Source organism: Dermacentor silvarum, chromosome 2, assembly GCF_013339745.2.
Source record: "Dermacentor silvarum isolate Dsil-2018 chromosome 2, BIME_Dsil_1.4, whole genome shotgun sequence".
Classification (NCBI taxonomy): Eukaryota; Metazoa; Arthropoda; class Arachnida; order Ixodida; family Ixodidae; genus Dermacentor; species Dermacentor silvarum.
In genome coordinates this window covers 12668667-12696653 of record NC_051155.1, presented here as the reverse complement: position 1 = coordinate 12696653, position 27987 = coordinate 12668667, and the positions used below count along the sequence as shown (strand labels likewise).

Here is a 27987-nt window from a genome sequence, read left to right as displayed (position 1 = left end):
CTATGTCGGCACGAATTTTATGCTCCAAAATTATTCAATATGAATTGAGTAGTGCAGTAGCATGTCTGTAGCACTCAGATTGCCCCCTCCTCTTTTTATTTCCATATCACGCTGAGAGGCCAGAAACCCTATTGTCTGTAATGATTCACTACATACAGACTAGTCATGTAACCAATAGATAGTGCTCACACTTTCTAATGCCATATATATTTCAATTTTGCGCTATGTCGTCGCGAATGTTATGATATTAAATTACACAATATGAATTGAGTGCATGTGCATAGCACTCAGATTGTTCCCTCCTAATTTTATTTCCATTTCACGCTTAGAGTCCACAAACCCTATTGTCTGAACTGATTCACCATAAAGAGACTAGTCATGCAACTAATAATTGCGCTGACCCGGTCTAATGCCATATGTATTTCTACTTTGAGATATGTCGCCACGAATTATATGATCTGAAATTTGTCAGTATAATTGACTAGCGCAGTAGCGTGTGCATAACACTCAGATTGTCCCCTCCTCTTTTTATTTCCACATCACGCTTAGAGTCCACAAATCTACTGTCTGAAATGGTTCACCATAAACAGACTAGTCATGTAACCAATAAAAGTGCTCGCCCTGTCTAATGCCATATGTATTTCTGGTTTGCGCTATGTCTCCATGAATGCCATCATCTGAAATTATTCAATATGACTTGAATAGCGCTGTAGCATGTGCATAGCACTGAGATTGTCCCCTCCTCTTTTTATTTCCACATCACGCTTAGAGTCCACAAATCTACTGTCTGAAATGGTTCACCATAAACAGACTAGTCATGTAACCAATAAAAGTGCTCGCCCTGTCTAATGCCATATGTATTTCTAGTTTGCGCTATGTCTCCATGAATGCCATCATCTGAAATTATTCAATATGACTTGAATAGCGCAGTAGCATGTGCATAGCACTGAGATTGTCCCCTCCTCTTTTTATTTCCACATCACGCTTAGAGTCCACAAATCTACTGTCTGAAATGGTTCACCATAAACAGACTAGTCATGTAACCAATAAAAGTGCTCGCCCTGTCTAATGCCATATGTATTTCTAGTTTGCGCTATGTCGTCACGAATGTTGTGATCTAAAATTATTCAATATGAATTGAGTAGCGCAGTAGCATCCGCATGGCACTCAGATTGTCCCCTCCTCTTTTTATTTCCACATCACGCTTAGAGTCCACAAACCCTATTGTCTTAAATGATTCACCGTAAACAGACCAGTCATGCAACCAATAGATAGTGCTCGCCCTGTCTAATGCCATATGTATTTCTACTTTGTGATATGTCGCCACGAATGTTATGATCTGAAATTATTCAATATGAATTGACTAGCGCAGTAGCATGTGCATGGCACTCAGATTATCCTCTCCACTTTTTGTTTCGGTATCACGCTTAGAGGCCGCAAACCCTATTGTCTGAAATGATTAACCATAAACAGGCTAGTCATGTAACCAATAGATATCGCTCACACTCTTTAATGCCATATGTACTTCTACTTTACGCTATGTCGTCACGAATGTTATGATCTGAAATTATTGCGTATGAATTCACTAGCGCAGGAGCATGTACTTAGCACTCAGATTGTCCCCTCCTCTTTTTATTTCCGTATAACGCTTAAAGGACACAAACCTATTGAATGAATTGATTCACCATAAACAGACTAATATTAGCGCTCACCCTGTCTAATGCCATATCTATTTATCCTTTGCTCTATATCGCCACGAATGTTATGATCTGAAATTATACAATATGAATTGACTAGCGCAGTAGCATGTGCATAGCACTCAGATTGTCCCCTCCTCTTTTTATTTCCATATCACGCTGAGAGTCCACAAACCCTATTGTCAGAAATGATTCACCGTAAACAGACCAGTCATGCAACCAATAGATAGTGCTCGCCCTGTCTAATGCCATATTTATTTCTACTTTGTGATATGTCGCCACGAATGTTATGATCTGAAATTATTCAATATGAATTCACTTGCGCAGTAGCATGTGCATGGCACTCAGATTGTCCCCTCCTCTTCTTGTTAGCGTCCACAAACGTCCACAAACTCAGCGTCTTCATACCATATTGTCTGAAATGATTGCCCATAAACAGGCTAGCCACGTAACCAATAGATAGCGCTCACACTTTCTAATGCCATATATTTCTCTATTTTGCGCTATGTCGCCACGAATGGTATGATCTGAAATTATTCAATATGAACTGAGTAGCGCAGTAGCATCTGCATGGCACTCAGATTGTCCCCACCTCTTTTTATTTCCACATTACGCTTAGAGTCCACAAACCCTATTGTCTTAAATGATTCAGCGTAAACAGACCAGTCATGCAACCAATAGGTAGCGCTCACCCTGTCTAATGCCATATATACTTCTACTTTGCGCTATGTCGGCACGAATTTTATGCTCCAACATTATTCAATATGAATTGAGTAGTGCAGTAGCATGTCTGTAGCACTCAGATTGCCCCCTCCTCTTTTTATTTCCATATCACGCTGAGAGGCCAGAAACCCTATTGTCTGCAAAGGATTCACCATAAACAGACTAGTCATATAACCTATAGATAGCGCTCACCCTGTCTAATGCCATATGTATTTCTACTTTGCGCTATGTCGCCACTAAGTTTTTCATCTGGAATTATTCAGTATGAATTGACTAGCGCAGTAGCATGTTCATAGCACTAAGATTGTCCGCTCCTCTTTTTATTGCCATATCACGCTTAGAGCCCACCAATCCAATTGTCTGAAATGATTCACCATAAACAGACTAGTCATGTAACTTATAGGTAGCGCAAAGTAGAAATACATACGGCATTAGACAGGATGAGCGCTATGTCACCACGAATTTTTTTAACTAAATTATTCACTATGAATTGACAAGCGCAGGAGCATGTGCTTAGCACTCTGATTGTCCCCTCCTCTTTTTATTTCCAGATCACGCTTAGAGGCCACAAATCCTATTGTCTGAAATGATTCACCATAAACAGACTAGTCAAGTAAGCTATAGATTGCGCTCACCCTGTCTAATGCCATATGTATTTCTACTTTGCGCTATGTTGCCACTAAGTTTTTCATCTGGAATTATTCAGTATGAATTGACTAGCGCAGTAGCATGTTCATAGCACTAAGATTGTCCGCTCCTCTTTTTATTGCCATATCGCGCTTAGAGGCCACAAATCCTATTGTCTGAAATTTTTCACCATAAACTACTAGTCATGTAACAAGTAGATAGTGCTCACCCTGTTTAATGCCGTCGCGATGAACACGATGCCTGTGAGGCTCATATAACGGATCCGAATGTTGAATATAAATGCTTGCAGTGTCAAAAAAAAATGTCGCAGTTTCGCCCGAAAGGCGAAGCATCGATTGCGATAGCAAATTAGTAGAGGGCAATTCGGAGTAGGGATAGTAGTTTTATCGGCTGCATAAACTTATACACATTGGCTTACAAACTGAATTTACAATCGTGGTGCCAGCGCGCACAAGCAAACATGACTAGATCACACTGAATGACCGCAGCCAACGACCGTCAAAACGCTGGCGGCAAGCGCAGGTTCGCGCGGTCTATCGCTTCAACGGAAACTGAGCTGCGAATGCACAGAGCATACAGAGGTCAGAGCCGTGTGGAGATAAGAGACGGTGCGGGCGATCGGCACCGCCGGGCAAAGGAGAAGTTGTTGGCAGAGGAGAAGCTGCCCCCCCCCCCCCCCTCTTCCCGTTTCTTATTTTTGCGTGGGAGATTGAGTGGCAAGATACGCCTTTGGTGCCGGAGCACAGCGCCGCCCCGCCTCCCTCCCTCCCATACCCCCACACCCTTTCGGGCAAAGGTTGCGTTCGCTTTCCACCGTGCGTTCGCTCTCCGTGATAGCGCGCGTGGGAGTTCGCCATCCGTGATAGCGCGCGTCCCCCGCGCTCTTTCGCTCGCGCATACGGCGACGACGACGGCGACGGCGACGCCGACGGCAGAAATCCTGTTGAAGTGTCCATAATATAATTGCTATCGCAATAAAACAAACCGAGACCTGAGACACCTTGCTACTTCTACACGATCCTCATGTAACTGTTTTAACAGTGACCTGGCTGAACGAGGAAATATGCGATAACGACATTTTTCCTCCTCCTCATAAAGTTTATCGTAAGGACCAGCCCACTAGTGGTGGTGGTGTAGCGTTTTTAATTAAAGATAGCGTTCAGGCTGTTTTGCTGGATGACCTTACCGACCTCGAATGCCTGCGCGGTAAAATCTCTTACTGGGGTCATAGTTTTACGTTATACGCTTTTTATAGACCTCCGGATGCCCCACCAGATATATTAGAGAGACTGAATATTGAATTGATGTACCAAGATATTGTTAACCGCGTGTACCCACTCCTGTCTTGGCTACCAAAAGGCGGCCGGTAGTATTGAATAAAATAAAATAAATAAATGTCCATGCCTGAAAGAAGCAAAATATTTATGCTTGGGTGACTTTAACCTGCCGGGAGTCGATTCGGAGCGCCTTATTGCCAGTAGTCAACATAACAAACATGTTAACCTTATATTTTGAAATTGTTTTACGATACAACTTGGTGCAGGTAGTGCGAGAACCAACTCGTGTACAAAATGCATCAGTCGAGATTTTTCTGATTATAATGTGAAAGTCGAGCAAGGGCTCTCCAATCGCCATCTCGTAAACATATCGCTACCGCTAGTAGCGATATGTTTACGACACTGATATTCAATTACTTTGGAATAAGTTCAAGGAAATATGCCATTATTGTGTGGTTAACTTCATCCCAAACAAACTCAAAAAATTAACAAACAAACGCCTTTGATGAATTCGAATATGAAACGCAGAATAAAAAGATTCAAAAACAAGCATGCGCAGTGCAACAAAATAAAAGAGATGCAAGACAACCTCGCACGTGCAGTTCACACCACGAAAGATTGCTATTTCAAGATATCGCTTCCTAACTCCATAAAAAAATGACCCTGCTGAGTTCTGGCAGTACGTATAAGGAAAGAAGAAACCAGTTTCGCAAATATGAGTTGACGGTAATGCAATGACAGATCGGAGTGTTATTTCTCAGCACTTCAAGAATTACTTTCAAAGTGTCTTCTCTGGTTCAACGGTGTGCGCGTGCGACGTCACATTGCCCTACTTAACAGAAATTTTATATCTTATGCTGGTGTATCTAATATGCTGCTTAGCTTGAAAACGAAGACCGCATGTGGTCCGAACGAAATTCCTAACGCATTTCTCAAGCGATATGCTGAACTACTTGCCAAATTTCTTGTGATTTTATTCCGTGTCTCACTCATGACAGTACAATTGCCAAATGACTGGAACACTGCCCGGGTTGTCCCTGTGTATAGAAAGGTGACCGGTTACTTATGCAGAATTATCGACCGATATCACAAACCTCCCAATGCCGCAAACTTGTAGAACATAATATTGCTAATTGTAAACACAAATTTTTGTAAAATAATGCTGCATTAACGGCTTTCGAAAAATCTATTCTACGGTAACCCAACTAATAACGGTACTTGACTCGTTGGCTTTATCTCTTGATCGTAACGGCCAAATAGACGTAATATTTCTTGACTTTAGTAAAGCTTTTGATAAGGTCCCGCATGATAAAGTAATTTTAAATCTTAGAATCCTTGGCATCCCTGAAATCTTTAGCAACTGGATTTCCGCATACCTGCCTAACAGGAAGCAACACACTGACATTGGAGGACAACTTTCTGGCAATCTCCCAGTCACGTCAGGGGTACCACATGACCCCCTGCTCTTCTTGGTTTATATTAACGATATTGTAAATGTTATAACTCCTGGTGTGCAAATCCGGCTGTTTGCAGATGACTCCATATTGTTAAAAGAAATTTTTTGTCCCGATGATCAAATTGAGCTAAATAAGAACCTGAATACCATATTGAAGTGGTGCAAAGATTGCGGGATGGTTGTTAACACCGACAAAACTGTATTCCTCCCTATAACACGTAAAAAAACACCCCTGTCTTTTACACAGAGACTTGCCCCATTGTCATTCGAAAAAGTTAAAAATTACAAATACTTAGGTGTTACATTAACAACTAACTTATGCTAGAATATTCATGTTAGCAATATTTGCTCATCTGCTTTTCGAAAGCTCTGCTTCCTAAAACACAAATTTCAAACCCCATGCAATGTTAAACTACTATGCTATTATTCCTTAATCAGACCGAAATTAGAATACGTCAGTGCATTATGCGACCCATACACTCAAATAAACATTAAATGTCTTGAAAGCGACTCCCTCTGTGGTAGTTCAGGATTGCTGAATACTCGGGGTCAACTGAGTCAGGGTCATCTGCAGTCGGCGTGATGAGTGCTCGGTTATGTGCAAATTCTCGAGCTGCTCTGTCGGCATACAGGTTACCCATGATGGCAGCGTGGCCCTTTATCCAAATGATGGTTTGGCTGGTGTTGTCGTCAGTGTCCTCCTTGGGCATTTGGGCTAGGACTTGTGCCGCAGGTCTTGCGATTCTTCCCTCTAGGAAGTTGCGGCAGGCCTGCTGGGAATCCGTGAGGATCGTCAGTGGTTCGTTTGCGTGTTGGCCTTCGCGGATGGCTAACGCGATGGCCAGCTCTTCGGCTTCCGTGATCGTGCAGGGGCGGGTCGATGCACTGGAGGTGACGTGGCCTTGGCGGTCTCAGACCACTGCCACTGCCCCCTTATTCTAGCGGCGTCCGTAAAACGGGCCGTGGTATGGAAGCTGAATGTACTGGGCCCTCGCTTTCCGCCTTCTGGAGTGTCGGTTAGGGTCCATGTTGCGTGGTATTGGGGCAATGTGATACCTGTGCTGGACGTGACGATGTATCGTGCAGGTTTCTCGGGTTCGTATTGTGGCTTTGAAGCCCAAGATTTGTAGGACCTGCCAGCCCGTGTGAGTCCGCGCAAGTCTCTGTTGTTGTGAGACGTGAAGGGCTTCTGTGAGTTCGCTGAGGGTATTGTGTAACCCCAGCGCTATAATTTCTCAGTCGATGTACTCATCGGCAGGTGGAGAGTGGTCTTGAAAACAATCCTGAAGAGCGTGTCGGCCTGTTTCGTCTCGGATACTGTGAGATGGTAGTAGGGCAGGCTGTATGTGATTCTGCTCACCACCAGGCTTTTGACCAGTCTGAGGGTGTCCCCTTCCTTATGCCTCTATTCTTGGATGTAACACGGGATATCATGCGTGATATCGCCTTGACAGTGGTTTTGAGGGCAGTAGCGTGTACTCAGGTTGTCCCCACCTCTTGTTTATTTCCATAGCGCGCTTAGAGGCCGCAAATCCTATTGTCTGAAATTGTTCACCATAACCCCTTGTTGGGCACAACGAGGAAACAATTGTTATCTTGTGTGAGAGATTTTTAGCGAGCTATTGATCACTTCTTGATTCCATAAAAACCAATCCGAATGCCGAAAAGTGTTTTATTGCGAAAAAAAGTGGGACCTATATGTCCCACTTTTCAGTTAGGTCACTTTGATCAAGTGGGACTCACATGTCCCGCGGTCCGCTTGAGGCGGTTCAGATTTTTTGTAAAATGGTGCGAAGCAAATTACACACAGAGGAACGTTGCACACACTGCACATGTACTTCGTGAGGACTTTTTTTTTGCTCGTTGAGCACCAGTAACACCGTCATCGCGTGCCTGTCAAGTTTGGCTGGTGAGTGTTTCCGGAGAATCGATGCTTCCGGAGAACCATCCTGAAGGTTCTCCGAATGATGCTCATCATCACTGTTGTTAGAGTTCTCTGGCAAGCTCCAGAATTATTAAAGTGCTCCTTGCGCAGTGAGACGCTTCTTCTTATCTTTACGAAAACATAGAAGCAATCAGTACGGACCGAACAGCCCGCACGCTATACGCTAAGCCTAACCTGGAACAGGTTAATAACACTGGTTTTCGTAAAAAACGTTCCGTTTATCTATGCACGCTAAACATCACAAATTATAGCTGACAGTTTGTTTGTAAGTGGTTACTGTAGTGCAAGAAACACAAGATTTACTCACTAGACATTTTTTTCTTGCTTGAAAGTAGCTCACAAAAACACAGAAAAACGGAAAAGCGGACATGAAAAAACAAAAAGTGCTACTTGTCTTGTTGCGTGCTTCCACTTAGCGTAAACGGTATGAAAATGCACACAGAATGTTGTGGTATACTCAATAGATAGAGTTAGTGGCTTGTATGTGGTATAGCGAGCTCTCTTAAGGAGCGACAGGACCGAGAACGTGGAATGGAAAGTGGGACGTATATGCCCCGCTGTCCAACAAAGGGTTCACCATAAACATAATATTCATGTAAGGGTTAGATTGCGATCACTCTGTCTAATGCCACATTGATTTACATTTTGCGTTATGTGGCCTACGGTCTGAAATTCGTATGGAACGACAGGCTCAATAACAGTTACATTGCGCTCACCCTGTCGAATCTCATATTTATTTTCTTTTTATATTATGGCGTTCTAATGAGTCCCAGCGAGCCCAAGTGTTCCGTCCAGTGTCAACGCTGCTTACGCTCTGGGAAGCACTGGAAGTTGCTGGTTCTTGGAAAAGGGAAGTCAGAAATCTGTGCTTCTGTCAGTCTGTTCAGTCATTTTCGTCATCTAGTGTGTGCGCCCAAACCCGCCGCCATGAATGTATACTAGGCCAAGACATTAAATCCCAGCTTTCTTTTGCCAAAAATTTCATGCGTCGTGGTGGTCCTCACTTACCGCTGCGTAGTAAACGTATCCCTTTGACATCAGGGGCTTGCCGTGTGGGAAAGGTGTCAGCAGGTCGCATGAGTATTTCTTGCTGTTCGATATCCTGCGCAACATAATGCACCAATCCGGCAGTGAACGCAAGCGCGTGCAACCAACCAACATTAGTTGTGGCTCGCAGAGAAAGTTTTCGTGCTCAATGCGTTTTCTTCGATATGGGGCACGTGCGCAGTAAGCTTTGAACACTTCAATATATCTTTTAAGTAGTGCCCCGGGAAAAATATAGCGGCCAATTTATCCTTAGTGTCTCCAGCGGCCAGCTTCGCTATAATCTTAGGAGCCTTTCCCTGAAAGCTCTGTCGTGCGCGTTTTTTTCTTTTTTTTTATGCCACATGATTTTTTCAGACCAACAGGCGCAGTAGGTGTAAATTCCTCCCTGCAGAAAGAATCGGGAAAAATAGAAGTGGCGCTATGTTGAAGAAGAGGTTTCTGCTGTGCTATTGGTGCATATTTCCGAAACAAAAAACAGCAAATAGAAGGGACAAGAATGTGAGACAAGCCTAACGCTAACTTACAATGAAATGCTTATGTTGCACGACGCCAAATATATCTGCACTGAAGCGAAGGGGGAAGGCGTAGAACAGAGACAACGCCACAACAGATAGACGGGGGTGGGAGGGGGGTAGTAAAGAGAAAAGATTTCTTCAGACGACCAAGACGACTATACATAAGGCGCTCTCCGTTGGAAGGTAACGGAAAATAAAGAAAAATAAAAGAGAACAGGAATGTTCGTGGCCCGCCGCGCCATTCCGAACCTTGACGGATGGCTGAAAGAGTTGAAGTTACCGACCTAGGACTGAGAACGAAGAGCGAGGCTAAGATTAAGGAGAATACAGGAAAATAGAATGGAAAAAAATAAAATGAGCGCTACTGGATAAAAATCTAAGCTACTGAATAAAAGGAATTTCTGATTAAAATGTAAAACCAGCGTAAAGAAAAAAACTGCTAAATTATATATACAGTTTTCAAGTAGGTGAACTCTTTTTGTGAGAGCAACAGAGATTTTAATAAATTGTTCGCTGACGTTTGCATCTTATATCAGCTAATCAATAAACCTATTGTTGTTTTCCCTTTGCAAAGAGGCATACATAAGCTTCCTTATTCCTTATTAAATTCACACTCCCACTTACAACCTCAACGACACACCTCTGGTAACTTCTTCCTCGTGTAGATATCTCGGTATGCACATCACAAACAACATTTTTGGAATATGTTTGTTAAGTTTTCAATTTACCAATGCCAACCGCATGTTTCGTTTCTGGTTCCGAAATTTTCTTCATGGGAAGCTTTTATTTTATAAATCCATGGTGGGGTCAATCTTCGAGTACACCAGTTCTGTCTGGACATGGGCGGATGCAGGTTTTTTCTCAGAGGGGGGGGGGGGGGGGGGTGGTCAGCTTCTGTCACTGATGATGATGATGATAGTAGCCTTTCTTATTTACCGAAATTCACCGTTTCTGCTCACGACAAACCCGCGTTTTATACGGCTAGAGCAACACCTGTAGCCCGCCGTGGTGGCTGAGTCAGTTCAGGCGTTGCGCTGCTGAGCACGAGATCGCGGGATCGAATCCCGGCCGCCGCGGCCGTATTTCGATGGAGGCGAAATGCAAACACGCCCGCGTGCTTCCGTTGTAGTGCACGTTAAAGAAACCCAGGTGGTCAAAATTAATCCGGAGCCTTCCACTATGGCGTGCCTCATAATCAGAACTGGTTTTGGCACGTGAAAAAACCCCAGAAAGAGGAAGAAGACCTGTAGCGAAGCCAGGTATCGGTTTCTCCGAGCTTATAGGAAAAGGACGTTACCCAATACAGCCATGTGCATGGCGGCTGTGCGTGATAATACAGGGTGTTCAAAACTAAGCTTTATGGTTTTCTTAAAATTAGGCACTGGGAGGCACGCGAAGACCACCGGTACAAATAAGTTATGTGGCCAGGGGAGAACAAAGTGAGATGATAATTATCGCTGTGAGCAGCCCAATTACCTAAAATTGAACAATTATTTTTTGTAGACTGCAGTAAGTCGGTATGGTTGTATTGAAAACTTAGAGGCAGTCATGTTTCTACACAGTATCAGTCGGAAGAATTATTCTAGCGTGTCCGTGCTCCGATATATCCGACTCCAAATTTCAATTGTTGTACTGCGCAGAGTTATCGAGTCGACGCGAGAGCGGTTTATGCTTTGTGTTGCTGTGGAAGGGAGGCATTTTGAACATTTTTAGGGCATTCACATCTTGATGGGTGAAGTGTTGTCATGAGATTTGTGCATGACAACACCAAACTTAAAGCGGCAGTATGAAATATTCGTTAGCATAGCTAAAAAGGTTTCTGCTGTTGATGGTGCAGTTGGTGCTCTTGATTTCAATAAAACTTACCATACTTGAAAATCAGCAGTCACTTTATTTGCGTAGCCCAGGCAAGGACCATGCCCGGTCGTCTAGTCACCATTACGCACACGCACTGCCCTCCGGCTTCTCCGCTCGCACCATTATCTCGGCATGGCAGCTGCCGCCATATTTACAGGCTGCGCGGTCACGTGTTACAACAGCGGTTACGGGTTCTTCGATATTTTTTTTTCATTTTGCCAGCCGTGAGGGGAAGGGGGACAGTTATTATCTTTGCCAATGCCTCCACCCCGTTGTCAGACTCAACGCCTCACGCAACAGCCGCGTCAAATCAGGGAGGAGCTTTGCGCCGATCCTCACTCTCTTGCAAGTTGCATGCGTAATCGTGCGGACAATTAAAATTTGGAGTTGGATATCTCGTAGCACAGACACGCTAGAAGAATTCTTCCAAGTGAAACTGTGTAGAAACATGACTGCCTCTAAATTTTGAATGCAAACATACACACTTACTGCAGTGAATAAAAAGTTAATTATTCAATTTTAGTTGATTCGGCTGCAAACAGCAATAATTATCTTCTCACTTTGTGTCCCCCTGGCCACATAACTTATTTGCGCAAGTGTTCTTCACGCGCCTCCCAGTGCCTAATTTTAAGAAAACCATAAAGCTTAATTTTGAACACGCCGTATATCTAGCCTGTATTGTTTATTAAAATAAAATTTGGGATGATCTGTGGCAGGTTCGTTATAAATGCGTAAGCACGCGTCCGTTTTTGGAGTTGTATTGGGATACCTTGATTTCCTTAAGAAGATCCTTGTGTTCGGCTGAGACACCTTCGTTTGCTTTGGAGGACTAACTACCCTATTCTGAAACAGCCCTCGACTCTAAGCTATTCCTGCACTCCACCTTGTTGAGCACAGCGCCGCCTCTCGACTGATAAAGACGCGACAATTCTAAAGAATTCCCGTGAATGGTCATGAAGCTCAGTGACTACTTCTTTGGAGGGATGGCGGTGCTATCTTTCCTCTTGAGTCGAGGTGCTGTGTTGACTAGAGGAACGTTCTTGAATACGGGCGTAACGCCCCGCTCCAACGCGGCAACCACTACGCTGGGTGTTTACGATATGCGAATCACCGCGTATGAAGACTCACGACGCCACCTACAAGAAGAAGGATGTGGCGTGTTAGCCGAGAGCGCGAGCCAGCGTCTTCATGTTTTGTTTCCCACTCGACGTCATCCTTTTACACAAGGTGCGCATCTGCTCCTGTTTCTCTAACCACGCGACGCCATCCTAGGCCCACGCGCTCGCGTTGGCCGTTGACGTCACGCTCGCGCGAGAACGCTTCGCCCATGCTCCGCGAGAACGCCCAGTCAGATAAAAGGATCCGGCGGGTTTGAGCCTCCTATTCTTAATGTACGACAATAAAACTGCGAAGTTACAATGAAAAACTTGTAGCGTACGAACGGTACTGTCCTCGTGCTGGATATTGTCAACGTGTAACTGTGATCACAGTTTAAAGAATGTTGCCTATCAGTAGTTCTTAGTTTAGCTGTTAGTTGTTATTATTTATATATAAACACTTCAGCGAGAGATCTCTTTCATTAAGCAGGTTGGTCGCGGAACCGATGACATCCAATGAGGCAACCGATGACTCCCCGAGGGGGAGCTAAGTTAATCAGGTGCGAAGGCGCTCGCGCGCACATCGGCGTGCTTGGCAAAAGGGACGTTCACTCGTTCATTCGACGCACGGCCGGCGCCAGGAGGTCCAAGGTGTTCATGAGAAAAAATAACTACGGCAACTTCGCGACACCACACCCCTACGGAATACAACTAAGCTTGTGAGTGAGCTAGCTTTACTTCTTCATGGCTGCTACCACTGGTACTCGCAAAAAATACTTTTGAAGAATGCTGGTGGCCATATTTTTTTTGTGCGACAGGGCCATCCCCCTGTCAGCGAGGGGGCGATGCAGAAATCTGAGGGGGGGGGGGGGGGGTCAGGTCATCCGGACATCCCCCTGGATCCGCGCCTGTGTCTGGAGTTCCTTATCGCAAGTTCTCGAAAGTGTCCAAAACCTTGCCGTCCGTGTTTTGTTACATACAATTACTCACGTGTAGCCAGTGCGTCTTCTATAACATCATCGCTTGGTTTACCTTGTCGCCGTATGCGATCTCGATTCAGTTAGTTTATTAGCATTTATTTTATTACACCCGCTGCTTAAAGGACATATTTTTCTACCTCCCACCTACGTTTCTTCTCGCAGCGGCCACGTTTGAAGCTTTCCAATGCCAACCGCACGTTTGGTTTCTTGTTCCGAAGTTTTCTTCATGGGAAGCTTTTATTCTATAAATGCATGGTGGACTCATTCGAGTACACAAGTTCTGTCTGGTGATCACGCCTAGCGCGCGTTGACGGCCATGACGCGTCGAATGGAGGTGTCCGTACGTGTGTCCGCATGTGTGTCCGTACGTCTCCTTCTTTGTCCTCGTCCTTACTAAGCGCTGAAATACAGCCTTCACGAATGGAGGAGCTCGACATTTGCATTGCCGCAATCAACTGCCCGCTTTTTTAATGTAAAGCCTTCGGGCTTCGACATACTAACATAATTAAGTAAATTATTATGGCGAACTTGAACGAGATTGTTGTACTCGCTTTTTGGGCTTCACTTATATGTTATGCGCCACGTAAAATATTGTCGGGAGGTTTCTTAGATACGGCTGCCGCTGCTTTGTATCTATCCATTTTTTTCCGTAGGGGGAGGTTGTATTATTTAACTAGACGCAAGGAAGTGATGCTGTGCGCCGGACTACCCCTTTGCGGACACGTTGTCTTGGTCTACCGTTCTCCTGGGATAAGCAGCGCAAAAAATAACAATGAAAACATTCATTGATCACTTTGAGTTGTTCTACAGGTCCATTTGTCATGTTTTACATTTCAGCTGTAATATATAATGACACGTATACATGTTTATCTTTCACCGGTGGTCGCTTTCCACCGGCGAACAAGTGTTAAACGTCATCGCTCGGCGCAGGACGTGCCTGCATCGGAAGCTTCTCGAACGTTATCGATGCTTCTATCCTTCGTCTGTGGTCACCGACGCTCATGTAATCTGATTGTATGAGCGACGCGAATTGTCTAGAACTTTCTGAAAGACACGCGGGCATCAGGGTTAAATCTGGAACCTTCGATGACTCAGGCATAAAAGCCGACACGTTTCGCCGCTGATCAGATTTTCGACGACCGCCGACTGTGTTCGCCGCTTTCGTTGTGCTTTGAGTGTAGCTTGCTTTTGTGGGCACAGGTTCGCCCAATAAAGAATCAGTTTCGTCATACACAGTTTTACGACTGTTTCCTTCAGCATCACTACTACGTGACATCTGGTGGAGGTGCTTTTGTGTCCAAGCAGCGGACGCCCCCGAAAAGCCGTGATCCAAGCCCGAACCCCGAAGAGAGCACCAACGTTGTCCCGGAGCATCGAGCTAGCATCAGGCTACAAAACCAACCCCCGGAGTACGGACCTCTTCCCGAGAAGACCAAGAGGACAAAAGTCACGACCTCGGCAGCAGCTACCATGACAGCCCCTGCGCCAACATCTGCAATCTTATGCAACAACCCAGGGAGCCGCCGACTTTCCACGGTTCGCCATGTGAAGACCCCGTAAGCTGGCTGGAGGCATACGACCGGGTCGCTACGTTCAACAAGTGGGACTGCGACGAGAAGCTGCGCCATGTTTACTTCTCGCTTGAAGACGGCGCCAGAACCTGGTTCGAGAATAGGGAGCGTGCACTAACAACCTGGGAACTCTTCCGAGCCGCATTCCTGGACACCTTCACTACCGTAGGCCGTAAAGAAATAGCTGCAGCCTTGCTGGAAAACCGTGTACAGCTCCCGAATGAGAGCATCGGTATGTACACTGAAGAAATGACTCGATTATTCTGGCACGCCGACCCCGCTATGCCAGAAGACAAGAAAGTTCGCATGCTCATGCGGGGAGTTAAGCAGGAGCTATTCGCCGGACTTGTGCGGAATCCACCAACGACAGTCCAAGACTTTCTCTCGGCGGCTACGACGATCGAGAAAGCGCTGGACATGCGCAACCGGCAATACAATCGCCATTCGACGCCACAGTACGCCGAAGTCCTAGGACTCTCCCATGACCTGCGAGACACCATCAGGGCGATAGTACGCGAAGAGCTGCAGAAGTTGCTACCGTCGTCGAAGCCTCAAGTTGCTTCCATCGCCAATATCGTGCGGGAGGAAATCCACCTATCGCTAGGACTTCCCGAATCGCCGCCACCCCAGCCGGAAGCGATGACCTACGCCGCCGTTGCCCGTCGTCAAGGCCCCCCTCCGCGCTCGCGCCAGGGCCCCGTAACGTCACAGTTCCGTCGTCCACCGCCGCCACCGCCAGCATGCCCACCCGTCGCCCTGTACAGCTACCAGAGGAAGACGGACATTTGGCGCGCCCCCGACCACCGCCCGCTCTGCTATCCCTGCGGGGAAGCCGGCCATGTCTACCGCCGATGCCCATACCGCGAGATGGGCCTACGAGGGTTCGCCGTCAACGCGCCACGTCCACAGGTTGGCGAGCGACCAGGCGACATCGCTGACTACCTCGCCGGAGCCCAGTGGCAACCACGACGACCCTCACGCTCGCCGTCACCAGGACGTTACCTGTCGCCGCAGCGCTGACCATACACTGGCCCAGCCCGGGGCCGGTCCGTGAGCCCCTATCCGGGAAACTAAAGGCAGCAACCGATGGAGGTGCGGTTGCTGTACGACGCAATTCCGAGGATCCTCCGCCGCCGACGAAGAAGATTCGCGAATCTTCACGACGAGAGATCAGCACGCCGCCTGGAAAGAGCCTTCACAACAACACTTCGCCGCCGAAAGAAGACCTGCCGACGCGACGTAGCTGCAGCGGAGCAAGCCGACGCAGCCGTGATCCGACGCCACGACTTAACCGCAACGCCAGACGACGGTCTACCGACTTAGACGTGCTAATCGATGGTCATAACGTCTCCGCTCTCGTCGACACTGGAGCCGACTATTCCGTCGTCAGTGGCCCGTTTGCCGCCAAGTTGAAGAAGGTGAAAACATCCTGGCAAGGACCCGATATCCGGACAGCGGGAGGCCACCTAATAACGCCGACTGAAATCTGCACAGCGCGAGTCACGGTAAACAACCGCACTTACCCGGCGAGCTTCGTAATCCTGCAGCACTGCTACAGGGATGTCATCCTAGGCATGGACTTTCTAAATCAACACGGTGCAGTCATCGAAATAAGGCCCAAGTCGATAACGCTTTCAACGCACAACGCTATACCACCGGTTCAAGCATAAGTTACCTTGCCTTGAATGTGCTTGAAGAACAAGTCACCGTTCCGCTCGCTCCAGCGTAATGATTTCCGTCGGTACCGAAGTGCCTGCAGACATGGAGGGCGTCATCGAGGGCGATCATCACTTACTGCTCGACCGTGAAATTTGCGTCGCTAGAGGCATAGCTGAGCTACGAGCAGGGAAAGCAAGGGTGATGCTCACGAACTTCAGCCCCGAATACAAGCACATTAACAAAGGCACCACGGTCGCCTACATCGACGAAGTAGTACAAGCCAGCAGTGCTTTCGCATTCACGGATTCCAGTGCACCTGCAACGACGACTATAGTACCTGAACCAACTTTCGACGTCAATCAGAACCTTCCCTGGCAAAAGAAAGAACAACTAAAAGCTCTGCTCCTGCAATACAAGGACTGCTTCTCGTCGTCGTCAAAAGTTCGACAAACCCCGGTCGCCAAGCACCGCATCATAACCGACGAAAATGTTCGTCCACTCCGTCAGAGCTCGTACCGAGTTTCGGCGCGCGAACGCGAGGCCATAAGGCAACAAGTCGACGAAATGCTACGCGACGACATCATCCAGCCGTCCAAGAGTCCGTGGGCGTCCCCCGTGGTGTTAGTGAAGAAGAACGATGGAACCCTACGTTGCTGCGTCGATTATCGTCGCCTCAACAACATCACGAAGAAGGACGTATACCCCCTCCCACGGATTGACGACGCCTTGGATCAACTCTACAACGCAAAGTATTTTTGGTCGATGGACCTCAAAACCGGCTACTGGCAAATCGAAGTCGACGAGAAAGACCGGGAGAAGACTGCCTTTATAACACCAGACGGACTGTTCGAGTTCAAGGTCATGCCGTTTGGTCTTTGCTCGGCACCTGCGACTTTCCAACGCGTCATGGATACAGTACTGGCAGGCTTGAAGTGGCAGACTTGCCTCGTCTATGTGGACGACGTCGTTGTGTTTGCCTCAAGCTTCGAAGAACACCTGCGGCGCCTTGAAACAGTTCTTCAAGCAATCAAAACCTCCGGACTCACGTTAAAGCCCGAAAAGTGCCGCTTCGCATATGAGGAGCTCTTGTTTTTGGGCCACGTCATCAACAAGTCTGGAGTGCGTCCTGACCCTCAGAAAACTGCGGCCATCTCCAACTTTTCTCCGCCCGCTGACAAGAAGGCAGTGCATAGATTTCTTGGACTGTGCGTCTATTACAGGCGCTTCGTGAAGAATTTTTCACGGATCGCTGAGCCACTGACGTATCTCACGAAGGCCGACGTCGAGTTCAAGTGGGAGACTCCGCAAGTCGAAGCATTCGAAGAACTGAAGCGACGCCTGCAATCGCCGCCAATACTTGCGCATTTCGACGAAAACGCCGATACCGAAGTCCACACCGACGCAAGCAGCGTAGGACTCGGCGCCGTGTTGTGCAGAGGACTGACGGACTAGAAAGGGTTGTAAGTTACGCTAGCCGGTCGCTATCGAAGGCGGAAGGAAATTATTCCACAACCGAAAAGGAGTGCCTCGCCATCATCTGGGCTACATCAATGTTTTGCCCCTACCTCTATGGCAGGCCCTTTAATGTTGTGAGCGACCACCACGCCTTGTGTTGGCTAGCTAACTTGAAGGATCCTTCAGGTCGCCTCGCACGATGGAGCCTGAGACTTCAAGCATTCGACATCACCGTCGTTTACAAGTCCGGGCGAAAGCACTCTGACGCCGATTGTTTGTCTCGCGCCCCCGTCGAACGGCCGCCACAAGACGACCAGGACGACGACACTTTCTTGGAACCCATCAGTGCCGAGGAATTCGCCGAACAACAGCGAGCCGACGCTGAACTAAGGAGCCTTGTAGACTACCTGGAAGGCAAGACTGTCATTGTGCCGAAGGTGTTCAGTGGAGGATTGGCGTCGTTTTTCTTGCAAAACGACATTCTCCTAAAGACGAACTTCTCGCCTCTCCGAGCCAACTACCTCCTCGTGGTACCCTCAGCATTGCGTCCAGAGGTTCTGCAAGCTCTCCATGACGACCCAACGGCTGGACATCTCGGTTTTTCGCGCACTCTCGCGAGGATACAAGAAAAATACTACTGGCCTCGCCTCTCTGCCGACGTCGCCCATTACGTAAGGACATGCCGAGACTATCAGCGACGCAAAAAACCGCCGACAAGGCCAGCTGGACTTCTACAGCCAATAGAGCCACCTCGCCGACCGTTCCAGCAGATCGGGATGGACTTACTGGGGCCTTTTTCGACGTCGACGTCCGGTAATAAATGGATCCTCGTCACTACGGACTACCTCACCCGCTACGCCGAAACAAAAGCCTTGCCCAAAGGCAGTGCCGACGAGGTAGCCCGATTCTTCGTTGAGAACATCCTCCTGCGTCACGGTGCCCCAGAAGTCCTCATCACCGACAGAGGCACGGCCTTTACGGCAGAACTAACTCAAGCCATCCTGCGGTACAGCCAGAGAAGCCATCGCCGCACCACCGCCTACCACCCGCAGACGAATGGCCTCACCGAGCGCCTAAATAAGACCATCGCCGACATGCTGGCAATGTACTGTACGTCGACGTCGAACACAAGACGTGGGATGCCATCCTTCCGTACGTGACCTTCGCATACAACACGGCCGTGCAAGAAACGACGCACATGGCGCCGTTGAACTTGGTCTACGGAAGGAACCCGGCAACGACGCTTGACGCCATGCTACCGGACGTCACTGACGAAGAAAATGTCGACGTTGCCACTTATTTGCAGCGTGCCGAAGAAGGTCGACAGCTCGCCCGCCTGCGCATCAAGAACCAGCAGAGGACCGACAGCCGACACTACAATCTTCGACGACGCTACGTCGAGTACCAGCCCGGCGACCGTGTTTGGGTCTGGACTCCGATTCGCCGACGAGGACTTAGCGAGAAACTGTTGCGTCGCTATTTCGGACCATATAAGATTATCCGACGTATTGGCGCACTGGACTATGAGGTCGTGCCAGACGGCATTTCGCAATCACAGCGGCGCCGGGCACGACCTGAAGTCATCCATGTGGTGCGTCTTAAGCCTTTCTACGCCCGCTGACGACGTTAGGTACTTTGTTACTTTGTTATTGTTTTTTTTTGTTTTGTTTATTACGCGTGCTTTTGTTTTCGATTTCGTATTTATAGCATCGGGACGATGCTTTTTAAGGGGAGGGTATTGACACGTATACATGTTTATCTTTCACCGGTGGCCGCTTTCCGCCGGCTAACAAGTGTTAAACGTTATCGCTCGGCGCAGGACGCGCCTGCATTGGAAGCTTCTCGAACGTTATCGATGCTTCTATCCTTCGTCTGTGGTCACCGACGCTCATGTAATCTGATTGTATGAGCGACGCGAATTGTCTAGAACTTTCTGGAAGACACGCGGGCATCAGGGATTAATCTGGAACCTTCGATGACTCAGGTATAAAAGCCGACGCGTTTCGCCGCTGATCAGATTTTCGACGACCGCCGACTGTGTTCGCCGCTTTCGTTGTGCTTTGAGTGTAGCTTGCTTGTGTGGGCACAGGTTCGCCCAATAAGGAATCAGTTTCGTCATACACAGTTTTACGACTGTTTCCTTCAGCGTCACTACTACGTGACAATAATAAAATCAGCACAAGTGCTACTGCTCGTTCAGCCACAGCAGCTTCTGCAAAAAGAAGAAATAAATAAATAAAAGAATAAGGAAACGTGCGCGTGTCGTTCTTCACCACTATCAGGCGATGTCATGTCAGAGCACCAAGAATGTGTTTCACTCTCATCACTTTTTCCCTCCGTCCCCTCGCTTTGCATTGTCGAAGGTATGCACTGCCTATTATGCGCACAGCCGAGCCTGAACTGCTACTCTGAACCGGATGGGTGCACAAAGAAACGTGAATGATGCCCTGTCAAATTTGTTGCTCCCTGCGCGGACCTCGCCCGCTGTCAAACAAAAACAAATTGTCGCAGTTTCACCTGAAAGGTGAAGCATCAATTGCGATAGCAAATTTGTAGAGAGCTATACGGAGTAATGATGGTAGCTTTATCAGCTGTATAAATTTGGACATGCAGCAGCACCGGCAACACGCAGAACTGTTGTCGATGCCGTCGGCGTTTTGCTCGCGTTCGCACAAAATGCGTGCGGCGTTGGTGACTGTTGCCGGATGGATGGATGGAGAACTTTATTTGGTCCTGCAAGGCTATGGGGTTACCCATAGAAGGGCTAATCCCATGTCGGGACCGGAAGACTGAGCTTCCAGGCCGCGTCGTGGGCTTGCTGGACTGCCCAAAGTTGTTCAACCAGATCCGGACTGCGAATGGCAGCCTCGAACCTGGCCAGGTCCTGAGTGTAATCGGCACTGGTAGTTCGGTCGCATGGCCAGCGCATATGTTTGAGGTCAAGTATATCATTAGAGTTCGCGCACTGTGTACAGGGGAATCGTTCCGCCATGTGGTAGTGTAGGCGTTTGGGTGTGGGGTATGTATTGGTTTGAAGTAGTCTCAAAGTGAGTGCTTCTGGTCTCTTGAGTGTGGCATGTGGTGTAGCAAATTCCCTTCGGCTGAGGTAGAAGTGTTTAGTGATCTCGTTATATGTCAGTGGGGCGTCCCTGTTCTCTTGGAAATGGTCCGGACCCGTGAGGGCGGCGCTGCGGAGGGTTAGTTCTCACGCGCTCTTATGGGCCATCTCGTTGAGATTCAGGGGAGCCTTCTCTATGTTTCCCAGGTGTGCAGGGAACCAGCAGATTGAATGGAAGTGGATTTTGCTCTTTTGTATGATATGCAAGGCTTGCTTCGAGATTAGACCTTTCTGAAAGGCTCTGACTGCACTACGAGAATCACTGTATATGTATGGCTCCCGGGTATCCGTTAACGCCAAGGCGATTGCTGTCTGCTCGGCAATCTCTGGGTTGTTTGTTATAACCGTGGCTGAGTTGACGGTCTTGCCTGTGTTGTCCACGAGAGCTACCGTGAAAGCTTTTCTGTCTGTATGTCTTGCTGCATCGAGAAAACAAGCGCTCTGCTTTTCTTTATGAATTTTGCGGAGAAGACTAGCGCCCCGGTATAGTCGCCTTTCTGTGTTGTGTTCCGGATTCATATTGCGAGGTAGCGGTTTGACTTCGAAGCGTTTACGCGTGTCCAACGGGATGTCTGTGTTTAGTGAGTTGATTTTAGGATCGTCGAAGCCTAACTCCTGGAGCAGGGCACGACCCGACCTGGTACCCGCCAGTCTAGCCAACTGAGCTCTTTCCTGTGCCTCTGCGATCTCCTCAAGTGTGTTATGTGTGCCAAGCTGCATTAGGCGTTCCGTGCTCGTGCAACTCGGGACACCCAGTGCCTGCTTGGTGATCTTTCTAAGTTGGATATTTAGCTTTTCTTTTTCACAGGATTTCCATTTGTGCATCGCCGCCACATATGTGAAGTGGCATAAGGCGAATGCATGTACGAGCCTGAGTAAATTGTCCTCTTTCAGACCTTGTTGTCTATTGGCGACTCTTTTGATTAGCCTCATGGCGCTGTCTGTCTTAGTGATAAGCTTCTTCATCGCCTTGGTATTAGCGCCATTGGCCTCAATTGTGACACCTAGAATTTTGATTGACTCTACTATGGGAATCACTCCTCCGCTTTTAGTGTGAAGTTTGATGTCGCGGTCTTTGGCGTAGACCCAGCCCTTTGGTTTGGGTCCAGGTCTAATTGGTGTATAAAGGAGAAGCTCTGACTTCGTTGGGGAGCATTTAAGTCCCGTGGGCTCTAGGTAATCCTCGATCGTATTAAGAGTACTTTGTAATGCCGATTCAATGTGGCCGTCACTGCCACCGTTACACCATATAGTGACATCGTCAGCATATATTGTGTACTTGATGCCTTCGATGGCGCTGAGCTTCCTGCCTAAGCCTATTAGCGCTATGTTGAAGAGGGTAGGAGAGATAACGGACCCCTGTGGTGTCCCCTTGTTGCCTAGCGTTAGAAGCTGCGACGTTAGTCCGCCCGCTCGAGGTCGAGTCCTAAGATAGCTTTCAGGTCTCTGGAATTGCTGTCGATGATTTGGTGCCTGATGAGCTTCATAGCATCCTGTGTCGATAGCCCTGCCCGAAAGCCAATCATAGCGTGTGGATAGATCCCACTGTTCTCTAGGTGTTTGGTAAGGCGGTTGAGAATGGCATGCTCCGCGACCTTACCAACGCACGATGTGAGTGATATCGGTCTTAGATTATGTATGCTGGGGGTTTTGCCGGGCTTGGGTATTAGGACGATAAGGGATGTTTTCCACTCGGGGGGGATGTTGCCCTGCTTCCAAATTGAGTTGATTTCTTTGGTGAGATATTCGATTGATTCTGTGTCTAGATTCTTAAGTGTTTTATTACTAATGCCATCGGGGCCAGGGGCTGATTTACTATTGAGGTTGTGAAGGGCAGTACGAATTTCCTCCACCTCAAACTCTCGATCCAGTTCCAGATTATCCGTGCCCATATAGGTCGGGTATGAGCCGTTGCTGTTAGCCCCAGCCAGCGATAGATATTTGTTGGTCAGCTTGTCAATGAGGTGTGTAGGAGTGGAGTTCTGCAGCGCCACATGGATTGCCTTATCTATGACGCGATGCTGGCTAGATTTGGTGCTAGTGCTGTCTAGAAGGTGTTTAAGCAGGTTCCAGGCGCCATTGTTCCGCATTTGACCATCGATAGAATTGCAGACATCGTCCCACTGCTGCCTGGAAAGCTTAGAGCAATATTCCTCTATTTTCTTGTTGAGCTCCGAAATCTTTTTTCTCAACCTGCGGTTAAGACGCTGTCCCTTCCACCTAGATGTGAGGGACTGTTTGGCCTCGAGCATGTGGGCTAGGTGGCTGTCTACGCTGTCTATTGGCAGGTCTGTCTCTATGTCCGAGGTGGCAGCTTTGATATCATCCTTGATCTGTTTCACCCATTGTTCTAGTGTGGGTGTTGGTTGGTCCTTGAGCCAATGTTCTCTGATTTCTATGAATTTTGCCCAATCTACGAAAGTGTGAACTTTAGGGATTCGTGTGACTATTGGGAACGTTAATTCGTTATGCAGTGGTCACTGCCTAGATCTTCGAGGAGATTACGCCAGCGGAATTCAGTGGCGTTCCTGACAAAGAACAGGTCTGGTGTCGTATCTCTGCACGTAGAGGTACCTGTTCTGGTAGAGAATGCCGGGTCTGTGGCGAGTGTGAGATCTAGTTCGGTTGCGTTTTGCCACAGATGATTGCCCTTAGTTGTGTCATACTTGTAGCCCCAGATGCCGCAGGGAGCATTAAAGTCTCCGGCGACTACAAGCGGGTTATCACCTGCTTTGCTACATGCTTTTTTCAGGATTAGTTTGAATCTCTGTACGTGGTCCTTGGGGCTGCTGTAAATGTTAAGAACGAATAGGCTTTTAGCCTTGCATTTCCTAGGAATTATTTCGGTCATGATACGTTCCAGATTACTAGAGGGTACGTTGAGGTCGTGTTGAATGTGAATTAGTTTGCTACTGATTAGCGTAGCTATCCCGTTACGACCACAGGTTTTTGCTATGGTGCCATATCCTGTAAGTATAGGGTTAGCCCTATTGATTTCCTGCAGGAGAATTACATGTGGTGCATCAGCTGTGGCGCGAATATATTGCTGTAAGGATGCTTTTTTGCGAGCATATCCCCTACAATTCCATTGCCAGATTCTAAAAGGTTCAGAGTGATTGGCCATGTTGTTGAATGTTTGTGTCGTCAGGTGCCAAAGGTTGAACCTGACGCAGAGGAGCTGTGGGCGGTCTGTTTGGTACCACCGAGATTTCTGTTGGTTGGGTGTTCGTTTCCATGGAGCGCACCCTTTGGTCTAGGTCAGCGACTGTGCCACGGATGTGTTCCATTTGCTCTATTAATTTATTCTGCCCAGCCATGAGTGCGGCGAAGTTTTGAACTAATTTGTCTAAGGTATCTGTATTATCTGCTCTCGCTTTGGCTGCCTTGGTGTGCTGCGTAGCCGAGCTCGCTTTCCTTTTAGCCGGGTTTGACGCTTGTTCGACTACCGGTATGTCCATTGTTTCAATTTCTGAGTTGTTTTCTTTGGCTGGTGCAGCAAGGGAAGCGCGAAGTTGCTTAATTTCATCCATGAGGCTAACGACCAATTTCCTGAGTTCTAGGTTGTCGTGCTCTAGTCTTTTGATTGTGTCGGAATTGTTGTCACGCTCTGGCGGTGCGACCGAACCTACCTCTGTCACTCGTTGTGATTGAAGTCGCTGGGCCCAGGTGGCTCCGGCTCCCCCATCCTGGCTCGCCGCTACGTGGCCATGTGGTCCGTTGGTCCGCCCCCGGACGTCGAACGGGGTCTTGGTCCCGTGCTTGTTCTTATTGGGTCCTCGGGAGCGTCTCCGGGGTCCCCTGGATTGGCTGCGTGATGATCCTCTAAGGTCCTTGGATTTGTGTCTTGATCCCGATCTTCCGCGGGATACGCTGCCACTGCTTGGTTGAGACTGCGTGAGCTCAGGGAAGTGTTGCTCGTTTAGCCAGAATGTGCTCTCTTGGATCCCTTGATTCGAGGTCAGCGTTGCTCTCTTCTCGATTCTACGTTTTCTAACGACGTAGGGAAGCTGGAATCGTTGCCTGCATTCCTTACCAGCCGTGATATGTTCCTCTCCGCATAGGGAGCATTGTGGGGTGCAGTTATGTGCTTCCGTGTGATTTGGTGTTCCGCAGCCCCTGCAGATGGGCTCATCTGGTGATGGGCAGACATCCACTCGATGTCCCAGTCGTCCACAGGCATAGCATTTGCCTATCTGCTTGCGGTGTAGCGCGCAGCGTATGAGGGCGTTGCCGTATCTTATGTAGTTTGGAACTTTATAGCCGTCGAAAGCAATGATGACCGTATTAGTCTCTTTAATTCGTTTGGCTGCCAGGGTCAGAGGATTATGCGCATTAACGATTTTGCGGTTGAGTGCGTCTTCGTTCTCGCTGAGCGGGATGTTTCTAATAACGCCTTTACAGGTCTCGTGCGGTGCCGCCCTGTATGCGGCAACCTCATGGGTATGGTCATTGATGATAATATCTCTGATGGTGGCATACTTGGTTGCATTCTCTTCGAGTGGCGTGCTGACCACAACTATGTTCTGTTGCAAGTTAGGGCATATTATATCATTCTCTCGCCCAGACGTCTCAATGCAAGCTGCCGTTGTTATTGCGTCAGCCACTCTTGTGATGCCCAATCTGGCAATATTAAGTCCTCCAAGGATCCTGATGATGATCTTAATATCGTCTTCAGGTAATGGAGGCATTTTACTCTGTCTCACAATGCTTTTTCTAACAGTAGAAGCTTTGCCATTGCTTGCCTGTGGTGGTGGTGTCCCTGTAGGGGTAGTATCCTTGGTTAAACACGCTCCCTTGCCGGTCCTACTGGCCCTGGGTGCAATGATTTTCCAGCCGGCGATCTCGTTGCAATCTTCAGGGTCGATGTCTTCTCCTTCGACGGTGGATCTCATGTCGCCGGAGGGGGGCGCCCGGCGCGTCGCCGGAACGCTAGATGAGGTCCGTTTCCTGGTTAGGCCTACCGCCGTGGCCGTACAAGTTGATAGGAATCACAAAAGGGCCATAAATTAAACAAAAAGTCACTCACACACATAAGAATGGTGTCCACGCGTAGCAAGCAACCTCACGCATCAGGTCATCACAAAAGGAGGCACCAATTCACAAGATGTACGTGCGAAGAATGACGAAAAAGCGGGAGGCGATGTGAGTGCGTCCTACCCTTCCGCACGCAGTGAGAGAGAGCCGACTGTTGCCGGAGCCTCTGATATAAATAGACACTTGGGCCGCAGCTACACGTCGCCTCCCTTCCCTCCCCCTCCCTCCAAGGTCTTTCGCGCGGCGGAAGAAGGCGCGTTTGCTCTACATATATGGTGATTGTAAAGGAGGAAAGAGACGCCTACTTCTGCAGCCCTGTAGGGCGCACGGGGCAGAACGCGTGTTTGTTCTCCGCCGTGGGCTCACTCCCCGTGAAAGCGCGCGTTCCTCGCGCCCTTTCACTCGCACATACAGCGTTCGGCGGCGCGCGGCGACGACTTCATCTCCATTGACGTCATACGGAACCTCACGGCGACGGCGACGGCGACGCCGACGGCAGAAATCTGTTTTGGAGTGTCCATATAATTGCTATCGCAATAAAAAGTTGTCCCAGTTTCACCTGAAAGGCGAAGCATCAATTGCGATAGCAAATTTGTAGAGAGCTATACGGAGTAATGATAATAGCTTTATCAGGTGTATAACCTTCGACTTGCAGCAGCACCGGCAACACGCAGAACTGTTGTCGACGCCGTCGGCGTTTTGCCCGCGTTCGCATAACATGCGTGCGGCGTTGGTGACTGTTGCCGGAGCGTCTGATATAAATAGGCACTTGGTGCCGCAGATAAACGTCGCCTCCATTCCCCTCCCCGCCACGGCCTTTCGCGCGTCGGAAGAAGGCGCGTTTGTTCTACATATATGGTGATTGTAAAGGAGAAAAAAGAGACGCCTACTTCTGCAGCCCTTAAGGCGCAGAACGCGCGTTTGTTCTTCACCGTGCGTTCACTCCCCGTGAAAGCGCGCGTCCCTCGCGCCCTTTCACTCGCACATACAGCGTTCGGCGCGCGGCGACGATTTCATCTCCACTGACGTCATACGGAACCTCACGGCGACGGCGACGCCGACGGCGACGCCGACGGCAGAAATCTGCTTTGGAGTGTCCATATAATTGCTATCGCAATAAAATGCCAGGCCTGCGTGGCACACGCAGCACAGTCACGAGCGTTTCGACCGTATTATCTAGTAATTTGAGTGAATGCGTTAGGAACACGCTTGGGAGGCCGTCGCGTGTGCAAGTCGACGCGTTCCATCGCCAATGCTTTGCGCCGTTCAGCCCAGCCAAGCGGCCGACAATGCCACTACGGCTACAGCGTACTAGAATTCTATACACTGTACTACGGCTGTCACATTCGCTCCCATTGCAACGCGCCCGACGCGGCCTGCTTGGGACGCCGTCGCGCGTGCAAGCCGACGCGTTCCATCGCCAATGGCTAGCGCCTTTCCCGCTCTCGGATTGCAAGCGCTTGCGTGGCTCAGTGGTAGAGAATCCGCCTCCCACGCAGCGGGCCTGGGTTCGGTCCCGGCGAACAGCGAGTACTTTTTAGGGGCGAAGCTCCTTATAACGACACCCGTTCGTCCCCGTCGTAGTAGGTAGCCACGTCTAGTTTTATGAATTGCTCAATAGATGGCGTTGTGTGTCCCTATATGTATGTATACCCATATATACATATATATGTATATGTATAGTATAACCGGAAGCCGACTTCCGCTTCCGGTTCCGCTTCCGTTTCCACTTGCGGTTCCACTTCCGGTTCCGGAAGCCAGCTTCCGGCTTCCGGAGAACGCGTTGAAGGCGGTGGCAAGTCAAGTTCAAGTCGAGGAGCGTTTATGAATATGGGGGTTATACTCTCTCAGCAGTCATGTGATGGCGTCGGCAAACGCGGTGCACGTTCCGGCATGTGTAAACGGCTG

At 48.5% G+C, this 27987-nt stretch overlaps 1 protein-coding gene across 1 annotated transcript in view; it reads right to left on the bottom strand.

The window, feature by feature from the left end:
* Positions 1-25937, bottom strand: part of LOC119441323 (uncharacterized) — a 175015-nt gene extending 149078 nt beyond the window's left edge. Inside the window, exons 1-4 of the mRNA XM_049661106.1 lie at positions 25788-25937; positions 24675-24935; positions 23239-23378; positions 8755-8848 (exon numbers count right to left, since the gene is read on the bottom strand). Coding sequence (XP_049517063.1) covers positions 8755-8848; positions 23239-23378; positions 24675-24935; positions 25788-25937 — 645 coding nt within the window. The remainder of the gene's footprint in view (positions 1-8754; positions 8849-23238; positions 23379-24674; positions 24936-25787) is intronic.
* Between the last annotated feature and the right edge of the window lie 2050 nt (positions 25938-27987).